Below are 23,083 nucleotides of genomic sequence, written 5' to 3'. Positions count from 1 at the left end.
TCGCCTAATTCGTGTTCAAATTGCATTTTACGTTATTTCGCCATTTTGAAAAAAGTGATTGCAAAAATTTTTTTTCTTGTCAATGTGTTCTACATCATAAGTTCTACTTGGGAAACACAAAAAAATTCGAATTTGTTTCCACATTTTTGCAAAAAATTCAACCCTATTTCGCCTAATTCGTGTTTAAATTGCATTTTACGTTATTTCGCCATTTTGAAAAAGTGATTGCAAAATTTTACTTTTTTTTCTTGTCAATGTGTTCTACATCATAAGTTCTACTGGGGAAACACAAAAAATTGAAATTTGTTTCCACATTTTTGCAAAAATTCAAGCATACCCTATTTCGCCTAATTCGTGTTCAAATTGCATTTTACGTTATTTCGCCATTTTGAAAAAGTGATTGCAAAAATTTTAACTTTTTTTCCTTGTCAATGTGTTCTACATCATAAGTTCTACTGGGGAAACACAAAAAATTGGAATTTGTTTCCACATTTTTGCTAAAAATTCAAGTATACCCTATTTCACCTAATTCGTGTTCAAATTGCATTTTACGTTATTTCGCCATTTTGAAATAAGTAATTACAAAAATATTAATTTTTTTCTCGTCAATGTGTTCTACATCATAAGTTCTACTGGGGAAACACAAAAAAATTGGAATTTGTTTGCACATTTTTGCAACAAATTCAAGCATACCCTATTTCGCCAAATTGCATTTTACGTTATTTCACCATTTTGAAAAAAAAGTGATTGCAAAAAATTTAATTTTTTTTCTTGTCAATGTGTTCTACATCATAAGTTCTACTGGGGAAACACAAAAAATTGAAATTTGTTTGCACATTTTTGCAAAAAATTCAAGCATACCCTATTTCGCCTAATTCATGTTCAAATTGCATTTTACGTTAATTCGCCATTTTGAAAAAGGGATTGCAAAAATTTTAATTTTTTTCTTGTCAATGTGTTCTACATCATAAGTTCTACTGGGGAAACACAAAAAAATTGAAATTTGTTTGCCATTTTTGCGAAAAATTCAAGCATACCCTATTTCGTGTTCAAATTGCATTTTACGTTATTTCGCCATTTTGAAAAAAGTGATTGCAAAAATTTTATTTTTTTTCTTGTCAATGTGTTCTACATCATAAGTTCTACTGGGGAAACACAAAAAAATTGGAATTTGTTTGCACATTTTTGCAAAAAATTCAAGTATACCCTATTTCGCTTAATTCGTGTTCAAATTGCATTTTACGTTATTTCGCCATTTTGAAAAAAGTGATTGCAAAATTGTAATTTTTTTCTTGTCAATGTGTTCTACATCATAAGTTCTACTGGGGAAACACAAAAATTGAAATTTGTTTGCACATTTTTGCAAAAAATTCAAGCATACCCTATTTCGCCTAATTCGTGTTCAAATTGCATTTTACGTTATTTCGCCATTTTGAAAAAATTGATTGCAAAAATTTTAATTTTTTTTCTTGTCAATGTGTTCTACATCATAAGTTCTACTGGGGAAACACAAAAAAATTGAAATTTGTTTGCACATTTTTGCAAAAAATTCAAGCATACCCTATTTCGCCTAATTCGTGTTCAAATTGCATTTTACGTTATTTCGCCATTTTGAAAAAAGGATTGCAAAATTTTAATTTTTTTTCTTGTCAATGTGTTCTACATCATAAGTTCTACTGGGGAAACACAAAAAATTGGAATTTGTTTGCACATTTTGCAACAAATTCAAGCATACCCTATTTCGCCAAATTGCATTTTACGTTATTTCACCATTTTGGGATTGCAAAAATTTTAATTTTTTTTCTTGTCAATGTGTTCTACATCATAAGTTCTACTGGGGAAACACAAGAAAATTGAAATTTGTTTGCACATTTGTGCAAAAAATTCAAGCATACCCTATTTCGCCTAATTCGTGTTCAAATTGCATTTTACGTTAATTCGCCATTTTGAAAAAGGGATTGCAAAATTTTAATTTTTTTTCTTGTCAATGTGTTCTACATCATAAGTTCTACTGGGGAAACACAAAAATCTTGAAATTTGTTTGCACATTTTTGCGAAAAATTCAAGCATACCCTATTTCGTGTTCAAATTGCATTTTACGTTATTTCGCCATTTTGAAAAAAGTGATTGCAAAAATTTTCATTTTTTTTCTTGTCAATGTGTTCTACATCATAAGTTCTACTGGGGAAACACAAAAAAATTGGAATTTGTTTGCACATTTTTGCAAAAATTCAAGCATACCCTATTTCGTGTTCAAATTGCATTTTACGTTATTTCGCCATTTTGAAAAAAGTGATTGCAAAAATTGTAATTTTTTTTCTTGTCAATGTGTTCTACATAAGTTCTACTGGGGAAACACAAAAAAATTGAAATTTGTTTGCACATTTTTGCAAAAAATTCAAGCATACCCTATTTCGCCTAATTCGTGTTCAAATTGCATTTTACGTTATTTCGCCATTTTGAAAAAATTGATTGCAAAAATTTTAATTTTTTTTCTTGTCAATGTGTTCTACATCATAAGTTCTACTTGGGAAACACAAAAAAATTTGAAAATTTTTGCACATTTTTGCAAAAAATTCAAGCATACCCTATTTCGCCAAATTGCATTTTACGTTATTTCACCATTTTGAAAAAAAAGTGATTGCAAAAATTTTAATTTTTTTTCTTGTCAATGTGTTCTACATCATAAGTTCTACTGGGGAAACACAAAAAATTGAAATTTGTTTGCACATTTTTGCAAAAAATTCAAGCATACCCTATTTCGCCTACTTCGTGTTCAAATTGCATTTTACGTTATTTCGCCATTTTGAAAAAAGTGATTGCAAAAATTTTTTTCTTGTCAATGTGTTCTACATCATAAGTTCTACTTGGGAAACACAAAAAAATTCGAATTTGTTTCCACATTTTTGCAAAAAATTCAACCCTATTTCGCCTAATTCGTGTTCAAATTGCATTTTACGTTATTTCGCCATTTTGAAAAAAGTGATTGCAAAAATTTTAATTTTTTTTCTTGTCAATGTGTTCTACATCATAAGTTCTACTGGGGAAACACAAAAAAATTGAAATTTGTTTCCACATTTTTGCAAAAAATTCAAGCATACCCTATTTCGCCTAATTCGTGTTCAAATTGCATTTTACGTTATTTCGCCATTTTGAAAAAAGTGATTGCAAAAATTTTAATTTTTTTTCTTGTCAATGTGTTCTACATCATAAGTTCTACTGGGGAAACACAAAAAATTGGAATTTGTTTCCACATTTTGCTAAAATTCAAGTATACCCTATTTCACCTAATTCGTGTTCAAATTGAATTGTACGTTATTTCGCCATTTTGAAATAAGTAATTTTAAAATTTAATTTTTGTATTGTCAATGTGTTCTACATCATAAGTTCTACTGGGGAAACACAAAAAATTTCCACATCCAGTGCATATTTGTTAACAATAATAAAAACAAATCCAAGCAAATTGTAGTTTTATTTCTAAGCTGGTCATACTTTAAGCAAAACAATTGCGAAGTAAATGTAGCAAGAGTGAAATTAGAAGCTTTTTACAAAGTCATGCCAAATTAGTGGCCCAGCCGTAGCTGGTGCCCTAAAAATGACCTCTAATAAACACCCCCCTTTTGGAAAATGCAACGCCCCGGGTCGACCATTCAAGGATATCAGTATTTGTGTTTTTTGTGCCATCTAGTGTAATCCAGTTGTAATGCTACCATATCCAGTTTTGGTCACAGTACATTTCCTTATACTAATATAGCATGAAAATGTTGCAATCAAATGCACTAGATAAATGAATACATGAATTCAAAACCCACCCAAGTCCATGGGAAGTGATTTTGCGAAAAACACCAGTGTATCATTTTAATTCCTTCAGATAGATTTACCTGGTCAATATGGTAAGTTTATCGTGCAAATGAGTGGGTTAAACTGTATTAGGTATGACGATTAGCATTTCAGGGAATTCGTGGGGTTCATTTTAAATGCTGGACTTGGGTGGTTTTTTGAATCATATACAAAGACAACAATGTTGGAATGAGATTACCACTAGTAAGATAATACAAAATAAAGCAAACAGGTTTGTATAATGCTGATAAGCATACTGCCCCCGGGATATTGCCATGTAATATAAACCACACACTTTCTTTGATTAAACCCATTTTTTTTTCAAAAGTCACTCTCCAGCAATGGATGTGTTACAAGTCCACTTCTATACATACTGGATTTCAATCAATGTGTTACAAGACTCAAATCCTAGACTTGGGTGGTTCTTTCGTACATGCTATTTTTCTCATGCTCAAGAGACACAGAAGATGAATTTGAGTTGTTCTTTCATACCTATGTATAGCAACAATTTCCCATGCTTAACTCAATTTGGCCAAAGTACGGACTTGGGTGGGTTTTGTATTCATCAGTGTTGTAGTCGAGGACCTCATGTCCGAGGCCAAGGCCAAGGCCAAGGACTTGGTGTCCGAGGCCAAGGCCAAGGACATGGTGTCCGAGGCCAAGGACAACCATCCGAGGCCAAGGACTTTTGTCTCCGAGGCCAAGGCCAAGGACCAAGGACTTTCATAATAATGAACCATACTAAACCACGCCCGACCGGGGGGGGGGGGGGAGTCATATTGTCGTCAACATAAGGCAATTTTATATGCACATTAAATAATGCTGCACGGTAAGCCTATATAACTTTATAAAATAAACATGCCTAAAACGGGCTCTTTATTCTAGTTTCAACCCTCAAAACCCAATGTTGTATTTTCAAACTATGTTCAGATATGAGCTTCCAGTTTCAGTTATGATTAAACTCCCTGGGGCACTTAACACAAAATTCATTTTTAATACTGGTATGCTCCCCGGAAAGACCCCTGTTTTTGAATCGTGCGTGTAGCTCTGAAAGACCCCTGAATTTAACTTAACCGAAAGACCCATCATACCCAAATTCGGGGAGCATACCCACTAAATATTGCTAAATAAAAATAAAATAGAAGTGATGTGTCCTCCCAATTAAACCGAGGTCTAGATCATGGTCTCGGAACTTAGAGGTCTCGGTCTCGGAAGGGGGGTGGTCTTGGTCTCGGAAGGTTGGGTCTCGGTCTCAATCTTGGATGGGAAGGTCTTGGTCTCTGTCTAGGACCTACACTCTCAGAACATTGGTTAAAAATTTTAACCAACTTGGTTAAAATTTTAACCAACCATGTATTTACAGGTGAACAGCCCAACAGTTGGTTATATTGTTAACCAACTAACAATATAACCACAGGTTGGTTAAAAACATTGACCAACTACTGGTTAACATTACGGTAACCAACCAGTTGGGCAAAGCATGTTGGGCAAAACATAACCAATAGTTGGTTAAACACTATGAATGGGAAGTTCGTTTCATTGTTCATATTTTAACCAATTGGAGACATTTGAAGGCAGGAAATTATATTATAAACATTTCATCGGGTATAACACTTAGTTTAAGTGTGTGCGAGGCCAGACTGTGAGCAAGACTTACGATGCTTTATCGACTACAGCTACCACCACAACCGGTAAGCTTAAGCTTAAGCTTTACCGGTTGTGGTGGTAGTTGTCGTCGATAAAGCATCGTAAGTCTTGCTCACAGTCTCGGCCTCGCACATTACACTTAAACTAAGTGTTATACCCAATGAAATGATATACATTATAATATAATTTCATACCTTCAAATGTCTCCAACAGATCTTGAAGACCCCGATCCACCGCTTTGCAGCAAGCCACTCATATCGGCCATCTTGTTTTCTGAAATGCATTTTTGCCCAACACAATGACCAATCACAGTTCGCAAAGGAACACCATGTGACCATGGTTGGGCAAAACCATACTTTGCCCAACTTTATTGGCGGAAAAGGATGTTTTTACCAAGGTTGGTTAACTTTTAACCAACATTGTGTAAATACCATATTGACAGGTTTGACCAACCATGTATTAAACTGTATTTTGCCCAACTTCAAGAATCTTAACCATTGTTGGGCATTTTTTAACCAACTGTTTTCTGCCCATTCATTTTTTATCCAATGTTCTGAGAGTGTACAGGTCTTGACTACAACACTGATCCATTTAAGTACGGTAGTGAAGATTACAATATATCACGCTTATGTCTTTGATCCGCATATCTACCATTTTGATGTCAAAATGCTAGACAGTTATGTGGTATAACATGTGCGACAAAACAGCCTAAAATGGGCATCTATCTTAAGATCAAAGTGAGTTTAAAATATTTAAAGAACCTTTTTTGTCTATTCGGTATTCCTATTTTAGGAATCATATTGGCTGAGTGGAATTTGAATATAAAACCGCATATTTGGCCCCCATGTGCATGTTTTGCAAAAAGCAAAGATGGTAGTTAAGAGTGCACCAAAATAATGACACAGTTTTTTGTATTTCAATCAGGTACAATAAAAAGCTATCCTGGTCATGTTTCTCTAAAAAGTTCTAATTGATAGCAGCAGATTGTGTGCATTTGCCTGCATTTTTGATGATTTTGCCTGTCCTTGTCGGGTCCTTGTTGTCGAGGACCAAGGACTTTGAGGTCCAAGGCCAAGGCCAAGGCCAAGTGACTACACTTCCGAGGCCAAGGACTACATGTCCGAGGACCAAGGACTTCAAAACTGTCCTCGAGGAGTCCTCGAGGCCAAGGACAGTACTCGAGGACTACAACACTGGTATTCATATATTCAAATGTTCATGCACACAAACATTTCATGGTCTACAGTATTATCATTCAAACCAGCTCAGTCCCAACCATTACTGATGTTTAAATATCAACATCTTGGGTTGTAAAGTTATTAACTTTTAATATGTTCATTACATTGTACTTTTGCTTGTTATTTTTACGTATATCCCCGATTCATTATTACCATCTTTGGTCTGATTTAATCAGATCATGTCACATATATACCTGTACATTTGAGACTTTAAATAAGCTCCTTCTCACATATCATGCTGTAAATGGAATTGTTCACAATCATACATCACTGAACTTCATCCATACAATCCATGCACAGGTTTTCAATCACCTACAGAAGATCTTGATGAACAAACATCATCCCGGTCATAGGGAACAGACCATATGCTGTGGCAACTCCTCGTTTGTGGAACTCTCTACCTCATCATATCCATGCTTGTTCTTCTCTTGAATCATTGAAACCATCTCATAATACTCAACTTACAGTTAAGTTCTTGCTTTCATATATTTGTTATTCTGCTCTTTGCTTGAGCCAAGAGTGCTTTTAAGCGGATTTCTGTGCAGTAAAATATTTTAATATTTAAAAGTATTATTAATTTTATTTATCTTCCACTGGATAAAATGGATAACAGGGTATATTCCGTACCGTAAAACACACAACCTTCAACAGTTGTATCAGATTCACAAATCACCAACCAGCATGTAATGTTATGGATTGCCATATCATTGACATCAGTGAGACCATCTTCAAGGCTTTTGTGATAAAATTGCATGGGGCCGTCGCCAGTCAGGTCTATATATTTGAACCGTGCAATGAGACTAATAAGCAGCAGCTTTGAATTTTGAACCCTTTTTGTACTGCCCCATCCCTGCAGCTATCAATCACCATGATGCCTAATCACGAATCCTGTGTGGGAACCATTGGGTTTATAACCGGTGATAAAAAAATATAAATAAATCTCAATAGGAAGTGCATGTTTTGTTTCTGCAAGGTATTTTAATATTATATGTTAGAGATATGTAACAACATCATCCCGAGAAGATGAGAAAATATATTTTTATGTCATCTACTATAAATGCCTCACATCGTAGCTCATTTCCATACGGGATAACAAAATGTTAGAACTTGGTATTCATGAGACACTGTTAGCGATCGCAGTGCGCCTCTCATATTTAGTTCTATCAGAATATAATTAGCTTCAAAGAACTGTCACATGGAAGTTGGAACCAGCTTCTTATTCCTACAGTATACTTCAAAGAACAGTTCAAGGATCAGTTCCAAAGTAACGATCACCAAAGTTTCCTGCATGACAAAATATGAATAAACAATATATTAATATTAATAAAATATATAAATCAAAATATTGTTGAAAAGTGAGGTTATTTCTGCAAATCAAGCCTGAAACAACTTGACATAAATATATAACCTGCACACCAAGCAGATTTCCGATAACCTGCTGAAGCAATAGACTCCTTGAGTTTACACTTTTAAATATATATCTTTAAATGCAATCTATTTTTTGAAATACTAATTACACCATTTTAAAAAAAGTCCGACAATTCATTATAATATTTCAATACACCCCTAAAGTAATGGCACCTTGTGTGTTAGATTCTGTTGGACTTGGCAGGGTTAGGGTTATCCCTAACCTTCAGGGGTGGTTTGGTTGGAGGGGGCACATATGCTGCACGCCTCTATGTTGCTGAAGTGTATTGGATTCTGTTGGACTTGGCAGGGTTAGGGTTATCCCTAACCTTCAGGGGTGGTTTGGTTGGAGGGGAATATATGCTGCACGCCTCACGTTGCTGAAGTGTATTTGATTCTGTTGGACTTGGCAGGGTTAGGGTTATCCCTAACCTTCAGGGGTGGTTTGGTTGGAGGGGGCACATATGCTGCACGCCTCTACGTTGCTGAAGTGTATTGGATTCTGTTGGACTTGGCAGGGTTAGGGTTATCCCTAACCTTCAGGGGTGGTTTGGTTGGAGGGGGCATATATGCTGCACGCCCCTACGTTGCTGAAGTGTATTGGATTCTGTTGGACTTGGCACGGTTAGGGTTATCCCTAACCTTCAGGGGTGGTTTGGTTGGAGGGGGCATATATGCTGCACGCCTCTACGTTGCTGAAGTGTATTGGATTCTGTAGGACTTGACAGGGTTAGGGATATCCCTAACCTTCAGGGGTGGTTTGGTTGGAGGGGGCATATATGCTGCACGCCCCTATGTTGCTGAAGCGTATTGGATTCTGTTGGACTTGGCAGGGCTAGATGCATTTGAATTTCAAATATTAAGTTGTATCTCACCTATTCCAGGTATTATGTGGAAGTTATCATTAACTTCTTTGTCTACTGCTGTGGTAACTATCTTTACTTTGGGGAAAGCATAAGCTATTGTGTGTACTCCAGATTCAGCCATTAGTAAGGATAACAACATAATGTTCTCTTGAGGAACATCATGATCCTGCAAAGAGAGAGAAGGAGATGAACAAAATTATCAACTATAATGTGAGACAGAATTAAAAGACTAGTTCGCATCTGATGTCACTGTCAATCAAAGTCCCCACAACCCTGATTGAATAGTAGCATGTAAAAGGAAGGTCTATGCATCTTGTGACGATCGGAGAAAAGGAATAGCAAAAAAATAGCGAAAAATTACAGTAATTTTACAAGGCATTGTTGACATGGTGCCTTCTGGAAAGAAAGTTTCCTATTACTAAAACCTACATTTGAGACAGTTTGTAGGTGCAAAATTAACCATAAAGCATTATATACCTCATATATAGATTCCTCTCATCTGATTGGTTAAAAGTGGAGTCATTAAAATAGCTGTGCCCCCTTTTTCTATCAAGATGACGTCATACAACAACTGTGCCCGGGCACAGTTGATTCTATCCGGAAAATTCGCAACCCGAATACACAGATCGCTTGTATACATTGCGCACCCACTATACGGCCGGCGTTGATTACGAGTGTTGAGACTATCGCGGTCACAGTTCGCAATGAATTTGACCTCTCCTTGCTTGACAACGATCTTTCACCGGCCGCCGTAGTGAGTGCAGTGATTGTTTACAAAATGTTACATGTCAAGGATTTATACCTGCCAAATGTCACTTTTTAGACAAATTACTATGACCTGGAGACTCGACAGTGTGTGATGTTAGCACAGAAACGGTAGGGTTGTTTTAGATTATGACATCTGTAGATATCGGTCCAAATTCTGCACGCATGCACTGTCATGCTGTGTGCATTTAAGCCTAAAGGCCTATGCAGTTAAAAGCTTGTAGGCCTTGTCAGTCAGGTAATCTTTTAACCAATCAAATGAGAAGAATCTATATTATTCGGTATAAAACAAATATTGACTTCTTAATATTTAAACTTACAGGCCCTCTGTGATGTCAAAACCATGACTATGCCCTCAGCTTCGCTTCGGGCATAGTCATGGTTTTGACATCACCTCGGGCCTATAATTTTAACTGTGCCCCTCATAGCAGTCAATATTTGTATACTGTTTTACCGCTGCATTCAGAAATTCAATTATCATGACACTTATAGGGCAAAGAGGGGCATAAGTACCTAAGGGCATTAAGTACCACCCAATAAACAAGTAATTATTATGCATATTAAGGTTAAACAATATCTTTTATGGCTTTGTCAGCTCAAACAATATATTATCATCTTACACGTAAGAAAATATGCATACAAATCATGTGAAATAAAAATAAAAAAAGTGTAAAAATTACCATTTTAGCTTATTTTGTCACCTTCAGTCATCTCCTATTGTTAAATTTGTTTACCGATGATTGGTAACAAATTTGATTGACAGGCAATAGCTTGTCATCTGTCATGCGCAACACAATATCTCTATATAAAACATACTATAAAGATGTCAGCCTCATGTCAAATTATACTGATCAGTTGCAAGCTCGACCCAAGACGACTTTTCGGCCTAAAAGACACTGCCCTATTGTGATGCAGCCAGAAAAAAACAGACCGGCCCTGTCAATATTTTTGAGGCCTGTAATTGTTTGTGGGCACCCAGGGGGAGTCGGGTGTGGGAACATCTCCAATTTTAAAATGAAAATTCCTTAGAACCCGAGTCGGCTAGATAATGGTACTCATTTAACATGCATGTGATCAAATCTTTTGTATTATTGAGAACACCTTTTCATGCCCAAAATTGATGAATTTTGGTCCATTATCGGACAGCATATTATACTGATGTGTTGGGTTTTGTGTTCTTCAATATCCTCAATGAATATTACCCTAGTAAGAAGTATGTAATGTGTATTACTGAACGATGACGTTTGAGGTGATGCTGGACTGATGCTGTATATGCCTATGTATACTCTAATAATTATCAAGTCATGTTGAAGTCTAAATTGAAGCAAACTTGGGTCAAAGGTTTGATAAGAACCTTTTAGCTGTATCCTTTGGCTTTGTGTGGCCATCAGTCAGGGTTGACTTGGAGGTTGGGTCAATTTGTAGTGACATCACTCTGTATGTTTAACATACCGAATTTGACAAATTACTCTTTTCATACAATGTATTCTTCATGCACATTAGCACCCCCATGTGGACACCCTCCCACATACCCGAAAAGGGGTGGGGTCAAGAATTTGATGAATCATTGTTTTTATATTGCGCATTATACATGTATATATCAATTTCAGTCATGTAGGCCATGTTATTAACAAAAAAAAAACTCTCATGTACAAAAGTATAGAAAACTCAAAGCTTTGAAGCATGTTTTCTGGAAGAAGGAATCACTTTTTATTAAAAGTGTAAAACAAGCCAGGAGCTTTGAAATGTTATTTTTACCCTCTGAAATGACCTTTTTTGTGGTGCTAAATCGGCAGAAACCATCTGGCTTGGGGCTTCGCCCCTCCTTCACCAGGGCTTAGCGGCCCCGAACCCTTGGGCATTTTCAAAAAGAGGGTGCTTATTAGAAGTGAATTTTCAAAGAAAAAACTTGCGAATTGTGGTTTCCAGAATATGACTTCTTGCTATGGCATGGAAATTTCTGCATTTTGGTCACTTTTCCTTTGAAAAAAGATGTGGGGCATTTAATAGAGTAAATACGGGTACATGGAATAAAGAGACATAATACCAATGTCGGCTAAACATTTGCTACCCCCTCCACACCAACCCTTCTCTTAGCTATTCATCATTAAGGTTTTGATCTACAAATTAACAACTTGAATTTATTGCTCTATGTGCAACCCTGTTTCTTTTTAATGAGTATTTTTAGGCTTTGTGATTCATTTTTTTTGTATTTTTATGTACATTTTAGACATATTTCAGCTAACAGCATAGCAATACCATCAATCATTTTGTAATTGGTTTATATGTGAATTCAAAGAAGCTTTCCAGATTCATTTTAGCAACCAAAATGACCATAAAATCCACCTGTCTTTAATTTGTATTTCATTTGCCCACCCCAAGTATGACGTGACTTATATCCACCAAGTGGATCTTAAAGGGTGCTGTTGTGAAGCGTAATGCAGCTATAACACAATGAGGTGAACTGGATGACAGGACATGGAAAGAGGTATTTATGCACTCACCAAGAGCACTCTAATAGCCATCATAGCTGCTGCTCCTGTTGCCACTGTAGCATCCATCAGAATCACATAATCCTTCTCAATATCTGATGGCAGACGCAAGTAATGTAGCTGAAATTAACAAAAAATACTTTCATATCATAACTAAACCCAAAGGAAAAAACAAAGCCAATAAACAAAAACATAACTGTTCCCTCACTTCCATATCTTTATTGAGAAATCACAATGGAATTTTTTTTTTTACAAATTTAAGAATTGAGAACAATAGATATAGTAGAAGTGACCAGATGTTGTTACATACACAGCCATTTGTCAAATGTAGCAAGAGAGCCTAAGTCTTCCAGTGCACAGGGGTTGCACATTATCATCAGTGTCTGCGTGGTTTACTTCGCTCGGGCAGCTGCCCTTGCGAAGTAAACCACACAGACGACGCGGACGCATCGTTGTTAATCGGTGATGAACAATGGTGAAACATGACCGAATCCCTTTCAACAACGAAAACAAGCTAAAGATCGTCTAATTCACATGATTCTTTCATTCGGAATATCCGTTTGTCATTGTCGCTCAACCTTACAAGAAGATCAATGATTTCTCTGTTGACATTAGCAATAAAACTGAAGAATAAAGCGGTAATGTTTAGCTTACTTTAATAACATATTAAGAAAGTGTTTCCGCATAAGTTTCAGGCATGATGAATTTTACGCGCTCACGCATACATATAACCTTGCGTTCGCGTATACGCTACTGGAAGTATGGATTCATCACAGATTAACAACGCTTGGCTCCTGTACAAAGGTATGGGAAGAGTTGTTGAAGAGGTATTGTTGGTCGAAGCAGCCAAAAAATTGATTTTCATTATCTGAATCAATATATTATTGAAAAATAACACTTTGGTGTTTTTCCAAAAACTTGCTTAAGGTAGTATAACACTAAAAAACTTTTTTTATAAATTTTACACCTTATGGTTTATCTTCAGGCATAATATGAAAGTATATTAAAAATTATACGCGAAAGAGTAAATTGTGCATAAATTATGCAAATCAGGTAGGCAATATGGCCTCCAATGGCAGCCATTTTGAATATTTTTGAAACACTCTCCTGACCTAACCATTCCACCTATTAACATGAAACTTAAAATATGTGTGTAATACATGAGTCTCCAAATTTTACATTTGTCCAAATATTTTCATTTATAAAAAAAAAAACGAAAAATTACAAATTTGCATGCCTAATTAGTATGCAAATGACCTATAAGATGAAAAATAAATATGATATCAAAAATCAAAATTTATAGGTACAAACAGAATTGTCTATAGAATAGTTCTGCAAATTTTCAGATTAAGGTAGCTGCCTCGGATACAACAGAAAAATAGCTCCTGTATCAAATCAATCAGGTCTATTCATTTAAATATTTAACATAACAAAGAAAAGTATTTTCCCCACCTATTTTAAGAGTCTTAAAAGAATTGTAACAATTCTTATGTTTTTCTTTATTTTTGAAAATTCCCTAAATTTTGACAGTTTTTGATTTTTTTTGCCCACTTAGGAAGGAGCTATGGTTATCAAACTTTCAGGGATGTTAAATAAGCTTAATACCTAAATTCACTCGTCAGCTTTTTTGGATAAAGTGTTTACTTTTTGAAACAATTTTTTTTTCCATTTTTTATTTTAGGGAATGTTAGAAACACTGTAGCTTAAAATAGAAACATTTAATTGGAAAAAGCTGACGAGAGAATTTAGGTATTAATCTTACTTACCATCCCTGAAAGTTTGGTAACCATAGCATCCTTCCCTGTTGGCTAAAAAAATCCTAGAATTTAGGTAATTTAGTGTTTCTAGAAAAAATCAAAAAGTCATTAAAAAGTACCAACATTCCTTTTAAATATATACTTAAGTAACACTAAGTTAGAAAGTAAACTTGGTTTGTATTATTCTGTGATATATTGGCAGCAAAATGAAACTTTAAACTTTTATATACAACTGCTATAAAGGAGAGAAAAATCAGTTTTAATAAAATCTTTTGTTTTCAAAAATGTGGCTATTTTGAGAAATTGGCAAAGTGCCAAAAGCCCTTCCCTGTAGTAATTCAATGGGATTTTGAGATGACAAAAAGTTGCATAAATCAAAAACGCTTTTTTGGAAAAAATTAAAACTTGGCAAGTAAGGTTTTCTCATCAATACACACATCCTATATAATTTTCAAGGAGTTCTGAGCATGACACCGTAGCCGATTCAGCCACCTTAACGCAATATACCATTCTTGAGATATCTTGTTTCAAAATTTAAAACTTGGGAAAGTTGACATTTTAAGATAGTCGTTTTAAGATTATATACAAATTTAACGTCAATTTTGCATTTTATATGCAAATTAAACCTCATTTGTGCATATTTTCTTGACAATAAACATCACAATTAATTATAAGATTTAATTTCATCACTTATATTGTGTTTCTAGACACTAATTTAGCAATAATTTATTGTAAATCAAAAATATGCTAAATATTGCCACTTGAAAAACAATATAAAACATAAGAAATGCAATTGTTATGTATTATATTGTTTTCAACTGGTGATATTGATATTTTGCGAAAAATTCGCAAAATGACATCGCTTCAATCAAGTGTAACTTTTGAATGCGATGTAACATTTGCATGAAATAAAAAGCAAATTAAAGCTGGCAATATCGGCTAACTGTTTATTTAATTTATTGTTGTTAATGAGTTACGTTTTACAAAAGTGTTGTTGTTTCAGCCCTCTTTAAAACACAACTCAAGAACCACAGGACCTACAAAATTATATCTGTGATATTTGTATTCTTCTACACTCTCGCTATGAATTGAGCAATGAAATTTTTGTTAAAGCTCACTACCATTCTCAAGATGCTGCGAACTACTTTTTTTTGGCTGCTTCGACCAACAATACATCCTATGCCCTTAAAACCACTAGGCGTGCCGTGCATGCATTCCATATGATGCAATGATGCAATCAGCCCAAGTCATATACAGGGTGTCCCAGAATGATCTGTACCGGGAAAGATGGAATTTTTTAGGTATGAAGGGCATGTTGAATGGTCATATTGTTTTGCATTTTAAGTTCTACATATATTTAGCTTTCTCAGATTTTTAAGAATTTAAAAATGGGACGTTTCTAGTAGAAGTTATAGCAGATTGCGTAAAAATGGTGAATTCTAAGTTTTGACAACGCAACCTATTTTGAAAATCTGTAACATTACTAACCGTTCAGCACAAAGTTATTTGGAAAAAGTGGTGCAGGTATTTTAGTTGTGCCCTGTTCATATTTCCACTAAATAGCCGATATTGATCTATTATTTATGACATTAAGAAGCAATCATTATTATGGAATTACGGATTTGTGGCCTAATCCCATTCTCTCTTTGGCGGTAGTTTTTTTAAAACTGTATTTAAAAATATATTTATTGTGGTGTGAGGTCCATGTCATTTGAAATGCTTGCAGAGATCGAACTGGTTGTGGTACAGGAAAGACGGCTCCTCAATTTACTGTACAGCAGCGTGGATTTCTTTCAAAAACTTACTGGCAAACCGGCAGCTATGTTGAGACGCAAAGAAGATTCATTAGGCGATAGTGTATAACGAAAGAAGTTTGACGAGCACGGAACTGTCAGGAATCGGCAGAGTGAAGCTTCAGGTGCTCGTAAGCATGGTTAGACTCTAAGAACTAGAGCGAACATTGTATCTGTCCGCAAGCTTTAAGGCGCAACCGGTAACAGTAGTTGTCGTCGAAATGCTGTGCCAAACATCCCACGTTCTTCATTTAATCGTTTTCGTGCCATTTTTCAAAGGTATGAGAGTCGTTTTTCATCGATTTTACATTATTGCATGCCACGCCAAAACAAATAGAGGTAGCGTGCTGAAATTAATAGAATAAGTAGGAGACATGTCCAACATTATAATGCTGGTATCAAAAATAGATACACTGCCCGTCTTCTATTTTTAGTTATTTTTGCAAACACGGTACAAATCATTCTGGGACACCCTGTATATACCCTGGGAATTGTGCAACCCCTATGGCCAGTGTTCGAATTAAGGGAAAATAAATGGTTGTCCCACGGTTACAATTTCTGGTTGTCCGTCTAAGTTTTTGGTTGTCTGTACATACATAGGTCCGCTTTGGCTACAGATTTATGGTTGTCCGGTGGACAACCGAATCAGTATTTTTGGTTGTTCGGCGACTTTTTTAGTTGTCACAGGCGAACGGACAACCAAAATTTTGAACGCTGCCTATGGCTACAGGTCGTAATCTTCTGTGTGGCATGTGAGGGGACCGAGGTTTGAATCCTGGGGCCCGTCCCGGGGGTACCAAGTGACTTCTTTGTTCATCTTCTCTCCTTTTTTTGTTTCTTTTTTCCCCTTCCGACAGCAAAAACACCAGTTTGGTTAGGGTTAAGCAATATTGTGTTTTTTGGAGACATTTTGACAAAATAAGATTTTTGTTTTTTGTGAAAGTCATGAAACAAAAGTTGTAGATCACCCTCAGACTCAGCATGATTTGTACTATTTGTACTATTCAAATTCACAAGTTTAATTAAATAACCATATTTCTTTTCAATTTTGCCTCATTTTAGACAGTAATCAGCCAAGTGATTTAATTATATTGGGTTATATAAATGGTATGTATATAAAGAATATAAAACATTTTAATAATATTTAAAAACACATTTAAAAGCTTGCTTCAAAACATCCTATTTAAGTATTAAATATTTTTACAAAATGTTTGCCAAAAAATATTTTGACATTTTTTAACATACTGCTGTAATATTTTTTCATACAAAACATGTTTGTAACATTTTTGTTTTGTTTGGTAACTTAAGGGGGTACTACACCCCTACCCAATTTTTTGCTTTATTTTTGCATTTTTCTCAAAAATTATAGCGCATTGGTGACAAGTAAGATATGTATATTATAGGGGCAAGGACTACAACTACACTACGGGATTCTCATGAGAGTAGCGCTGCTACTCTCGAGTACTCCGTCGGCCACCAGACCCTTGTGGCCCATCATGCCGGCTGCAACTCGCGAATACCTCGTGGCGTAGGTACTTTGAAGGTACTCGAGTACCGACACTGGTACTCACCTGCCAGGTACTCCGCAGCTGAGTACCGACGCCGGTACTCCAGCCGTAAACAATGGCGTCACCCATGAGTTCGGGCAACTTTTTAACCTCATCGTAGAAGTAAAATTCCTTTTTATATGTGGATATATGGAACTTAGTCTTTCACTATGATAATAAAGAGTTCAAACTCGGATATTTATCAGTAGCGTGATATTTAATAATTTATTGCTTTTGAATTTCGTATTTAATACACATTGGTTTATATAGAAAAACTTATTATAATGTACAGAATTATTACAGTTATAAAAATAGATAGATTTATTTTTATTTTTCAATCAGTGAATGGGTTTTAACAACATTTTTAAATATAACATTGGAGCTGAAAAAGAACACTGAAGAAGATTCAAGGGCACAGAAACCCGCACATAAGCTTGACCTTTGACATCCATGTGCGCTCTGACATTGTGTTTACATTTGATTTCAAGACATGGGGAGGCCGTCGGCGGAGGAGAATGTCCCGGACGCTTTTTATTTTTTTTTTTTCTGCAACCATAACGGGATGCAAAATATTATCAACCCAGAACACATAGGAAAGGGTTAGGGTTGGTTAGGGCGCACGGTTCGGTTTAAGTGTTAGGTTTAGGGTTTAGCGTATTACAGCCCACGACTATGGTTGGAAAAAAATATGCGTCCCGGCCTCGGGGTGGACTAATTTAGAATTGCAAGTTCGTCACTCAAATCACAATGCAATATCGCCGCGATTTGAGACTTTTTTTAAATACTGGGGTTTGGTGGTAAAATCATTTAAAATTTTGTGTTTAATATATTTGTGCTTGATATAACATCCGACCGCAACAAAATCAAGGATCGAATACCTTCCAAAAATGGAAGGTCAAATTTTTTATTCTGCACCCTTGGCTTGCGAAGGTTCACACGGAATTCGAGTCAGGGTCAGAAATTTAAAAAAAAATCTTTTTTTCAATCCAAAACACGGAATACAGCTATATCGGCAGAGGTAAAAGAAACAACCACTCAACAAATACTAAATAGAACATCAAGTAGGACGTCAAGTTTACAAATAAAGATGCAATTTAACTTTCTAAAATTTAGAATTCTCACGACGCCCATAGGCCTTCAAAAATGTTTTTTTGACGGCCTATGACGTGACGGACTTGCAACACTCTTGCAAGTGTCTTTAGGTGTCTCTGGGTGTATATTTACTGGTTTGTTATCAGAAAGACAGTTCAATATGGCAAACATCATTTTGGATGACTGATGGGGATGGATCATTTTTCAATATGGGCCCTTGTAAATTTGCACTCCACCGGGTATATTCAGTATCACCAGAATTGCTGTGAATCTTATTTTTTTCCTTTTTAGCCTAGTATAAACAAACACATTGATTTGGGGGCTTTAAAATATTGTAAAAACTGCAAATTGGCCAAGTAAACACAAAGTTTCACCTTGATTTGTAATTGTGGCTAGTGTAACATTGAAAATATTCTCACAATTGTTCGAGTATTAAAACCGGGCCAGAATTATACTGACTCCACCGGAATATTTGTTTATCTTTGACCTCTACAGAGATGCCACTCAGTTTCACTCAAAAACCTGAAACTGGTGAGAAAAACCGGAAAAAGCATGTGAATGCATGCCACAAAGCCCCAAAACGGGCTGAAAATGAATAAAAAAGCGCGAATTTGGACTCACTAAAAACCTGGCTAAAACCTGAAAAGTGGCATCTCGGCCTCTATACTCATTAATTTGGTGTAGGCCTAATGGGGTCTATGCCTACTATACATTTTACAGACCGACAGTCAGTGGGAGAGGGGGTCCTTATAAGTTTCCTGGATGTTGATTTTTTTTGTTCAATCTTCCGTGCGACAACGAAAAAAGAACCCCGTTCTACGGGCCCGGGCGACCGACCCAGAATTTGCGTTTTGGAGAATTTTTTTTAAATTTGGCTAAAAGCATGTAAAATCAGCCGTTTTGGGGCTAAATTTTACTCATTTTGGCTGAATATTTTTAGAATATGTTTGCAACGGCCTTCCGCCCGTAGAACATGGGTTTTATATCATCGCCTATAAAGGGGTCAGTCATTATTTTGACGGGTAAGTGCCAGATTCTCCAGCCCCACAGTATTACGAACAAAGGATATAGGCCTACACATGAATTAAATATTAAAATGACCAGAAATTTCCAGGATTTTGGCTCATTTTGTCATGTAATTGAGCCCCGAGGTAAAATGGGCGTGCCAAAAATTGCCCCCCCCCTCCCTTGACCAGCCAAAAAATATTTGCCCCCCCCCCCCCGCCGCATATATGCCAAATTTTGGGAATCTCGATTTGCAAACCTTAAAATTTTATGGTCTAGATACAGAAGGCCAATGAAAGTCAATTCCGAGTTTATCGTCACTTTTTTTTTCCAGGTTGGTGAGGTGACTTTTCATTTTCATTATTTCATCAGATTTCATTATTGACCTAAAATGCGTGTTGATTTAAAGCAAAATGGAAATAAATGAAAAAAAGAAATTTTCACGAAAGGTAGGGACTAGAAAAAATAGAAAAGAGCCTGGGTTTGCTTCCAAGTTATGAATTTATATGTTTTACAAACAAAAATATATGTTTCCAATTGCTAAAACTGCTAAAAACACTGATACTTTGAAAATAATGAATTATTTTGGCATTTTTGAAAATTTGACGAGGGTATTTTTGGTCTCCAAAAAGTGACGCGGGCGGGGGACGATAAACTCGGAATCGACTTTCACGCGCCTAATGCGAGCGCGGTGAACAGAAAAATATTTCCGTACGTCACTAAGTAGATTCATCAGATTTGTTGTTAAACATAAAAGATTTCTTTTGAACAAAACCAAAACATTTACTCATTATTGACCGTTTTGCCTATCATGGTTGTAGACAACATCAGAAGGATCAACAAACATCATTCTGATGATGCCTACCGACCATGATAAGCTAAACCATTTGTGATGCGATCAAGCAAAATCAGTCGGAAGTCGGCAATATTGATTTTGAGATATAGCCAAACAAAGCAACTATTTCCTTTTGTTTCCTATTGTTTTGGAAACTCTTAAATTGGTCATATCTTTGGAAAGTTCTGCATGTTCAATTTCAATGGGGTGTTCTGCAAAATTCAGCTTTGTATAGAATGCTTTTTACTATCGTATACAAAACAGTAAACTGAAAATTTAATGTTGCAGACTTCCGACTGACTTTGCTTGATCGCATCAATAGTGCAAAAGTTTCAAAAGAAATCTTTTATAACGTTTCCGTACCGCGTACTGTTTTCCTAAGCCTTTTTAGTGCGTTCCTCATGAATGTGTGTCTAAACTAAAATCGTTTGTCCGGGACCCTTTCTGCCAAAAATTACTTGCCCCTTTTTAGCTTCCCAACCAAAATTCTTGCTCCCCAGGGCTCATAATTATTGCACAGGCCCTTAGCCTTACTCAGAGCAGGCAGCACACATAAGCGTTGAAAAAATAGTGCATTTGGTTTGGTTCGAACCGGCGACCTTCATAATACTATAATGACGCTCTAACCATTCTGCAACATGCCTCTGTGGCTCAGTTGGTTAGGCATCATGCTAGTATTACGAAGGCTGCCGGTTCGAACCCGACCAGATGTACTATAGTCCATATACCTTCCTCGAGTCAGTAAAGTGAAATAAAATTTTGAGAATTTCTCAAAAACTATTAATTTTTTCAGGAATCTGTTATGCTAGTTGGATTCCTTGCATCATTTCCTTTCTGAAAATTTATACTTTTGTATACTTCTCATCATTACCTTTATAGATACAATAAAAAGCAATACCTAAATTACTGACTCGAGGAAGGTATACAGATTATAGTTGTTTGCTATAGGTGTTTTTTTTTTTCCAACGATGTGCGCCGCTGCTCTGTGCACTGGCTGCTCTGCTGGGTAAAGATTAAAATGTGTACATCTCATCAACCCAGAGAACTAAGTATAATAATTTCAATATTATGTATTGGTTCATATTGCAGCCGAGTGGCTGAATTAGCCTACATGATTTTTATACTAATTGCAATACTGAAAAACATGTTTAATTGCACACTAGAAATATGTAAAAACATTTTAACATATAAAGATAAAACAAGATAATAAGAAATTATTCTCAAATGGGAATGTCAGATAAATGCTAATATGGGGAGCCCAAACAAATCAAAGCCTATAGATTGGAAACTACGACTTGAACAACACCTGACAGCCTCCATTTGTTTTTATCAGTCAAAGTGTACATAACATCATAGACTGGGGCTTGTATTGTGCTGGTGGCATCATAGGCTCTGTTCTCACCAACAGTCAAATCAACCACATACTTATCCGAGGCATCAGTGGAATGAATCAGGACCAATGACATTGCCTTGAGGAACACCACCATTTAAGTAAGACCCTGGTCTGAATATTCATCTTTATATTTCAATGACTCTTTTCATTAAATTTAATTTTTTATCAGTCATGGTTTTCCTCCAACATTTGTAGATAAATGATGCATGAATTTCAAACATTGTGCGATATTTGTCGTTGGAGCTTGCAATTTAGTTCTTTAAGACTTTAAGGGATCAGAAAAACTTTGGTAGAAAAAAAACACCTTACTCAGAAAAAAGTTAAAAGCCCTACAAAGTATTCATCATGTCATCATGTACCGAAACATCTTAGATGGTGCAAACTATTCATTATTTGAATTGGTATCAAAAACCATACAATAAGGAACTGTTTAGGAAAATCTTAAAAGAGTGTTTGAAATTTTATCCCCATGGAGCCAAAAATGTGACCCTTGAAATTTTTGTTTATATTAAAATAGAGAACATAGTGCTTTTATAGATCAAACAATACTTTTTCAGATTCATTATGATCAGAGGAATACTTTGGTGTGGTTTTTAACAAGATATGAAATTTGACGCCTGTTTAACCTTTAATTCTTTTCTGACCAAGATGCATTGTTGTCACCAAAGTTTTTCTTATTCTTTGAGGTATGATATTAAAGCTGATGGGTTGGGTTCTTGATGTCTTGATATTGTGCAACTGTGCCCTATAGGTCAGTTTCACTGTGGTACAATATCCAATTGCCAAATGAAGATATTTCATGTAGGGACGATCATCCATCCTATTCTCTGGTCTTTAGCTTGTTGCTGTATAGGCCAGTTCCTTCCTGTGCAATGTGCAAATTTTCATCTGAAAAAGGAACATAATTAAAGACAAGTTTAGACAAGACATTTTAATACTAAAAACTAAAACAAGTCTAAAATGGAAAGTGCACAAAGACTGTTTAAAGATGTTTGTTTGATTCAGTATTTGTATTACTATTTCATTAATGGGACATTCAGAGATGCTGAGTTTTATGATTCTAAAGATTTTCAGGAAAGATCGTTTTCATATAGTCACATGAGATCATAATCATCTTTTAGTAAATTGTGCATTCCAAGGGCACTTGTTTGTTTATTATTATTAAAGGGACATTCAAGAGATTTTGAGTTTTATTGTAAATACAAATTTAGTTTTATGGCGACCCTACATACACACATCAAAAGTAGTGGAAAAGTCATTTCGGCATGTCACGTGGAACATTATCGTTTAGTGCCTTGTCACATGACAGGGATCATTGTCTTTTAGTGAAATTATGATTGTACCACTACCACATCATGAAATCAAAATATTAGCACGTGCCTTAAAATCAAAAAACTTACACATAC

General features: G+C 35.6%; 1 protein-coding gene across 2 annotated transcripts in view; it reads right to left on the bottom strand.

Annotated features, from left to right (window-relative positions):
• Window positions 1-6,686: 6,686 nt before the first annotated feature.
• The window catches only part of LOC140165734 (uridine-cytidine kinase-like 1), a 74,909-nt gene continuing 58,512 nt past the window's right edge, over window positions 6,687-23,083 (bottom strand). For both annotated transcript variants that reach the window (XM_072189049.1, XM_072189050.1), the window contains 3 exons: window positions 12,268-12,375; window positions 9,008-9,164; window positions 6,687-8,009 (listed from right to left, as the gene is read on the bottom strand). In XM_072189049.1, coding sequence (XP_072045150.1) covers window positions 7,972-8,009; window positions 9,008-9,164; window positions 12,268-12,375 — 303 coding nt within the window. In that variant the 3' untranslated portion in view covers window positions 6,687-7,971. The remainder of the gene's footprint in view (window positions 8,010-9,007; window positions 9,165-12,267; window positions 12,376-23,083) is intronic.

This window comes from Amphiura filiformis, chromosome 12 (assembly GCF_039555335.1).
Source record: "Amphiura filiformis chromosome 12, Afil_fr2py, whole genome shotgun sequence".
In the NCBI taxonomy this organism is placed as follows: domain Eukaryota; kingdom Metazoa; phylum Echinodermata; class Ophiuroidea; order Amphilepidida; family Amphiuridae; genus Amphiura; species Amphiura filiformis.
The sequence above is the reverse complement of the archived record's forward strand: the minus strand, read 5'-3'. Positions and strand labels throughout refer to the sequence as shown.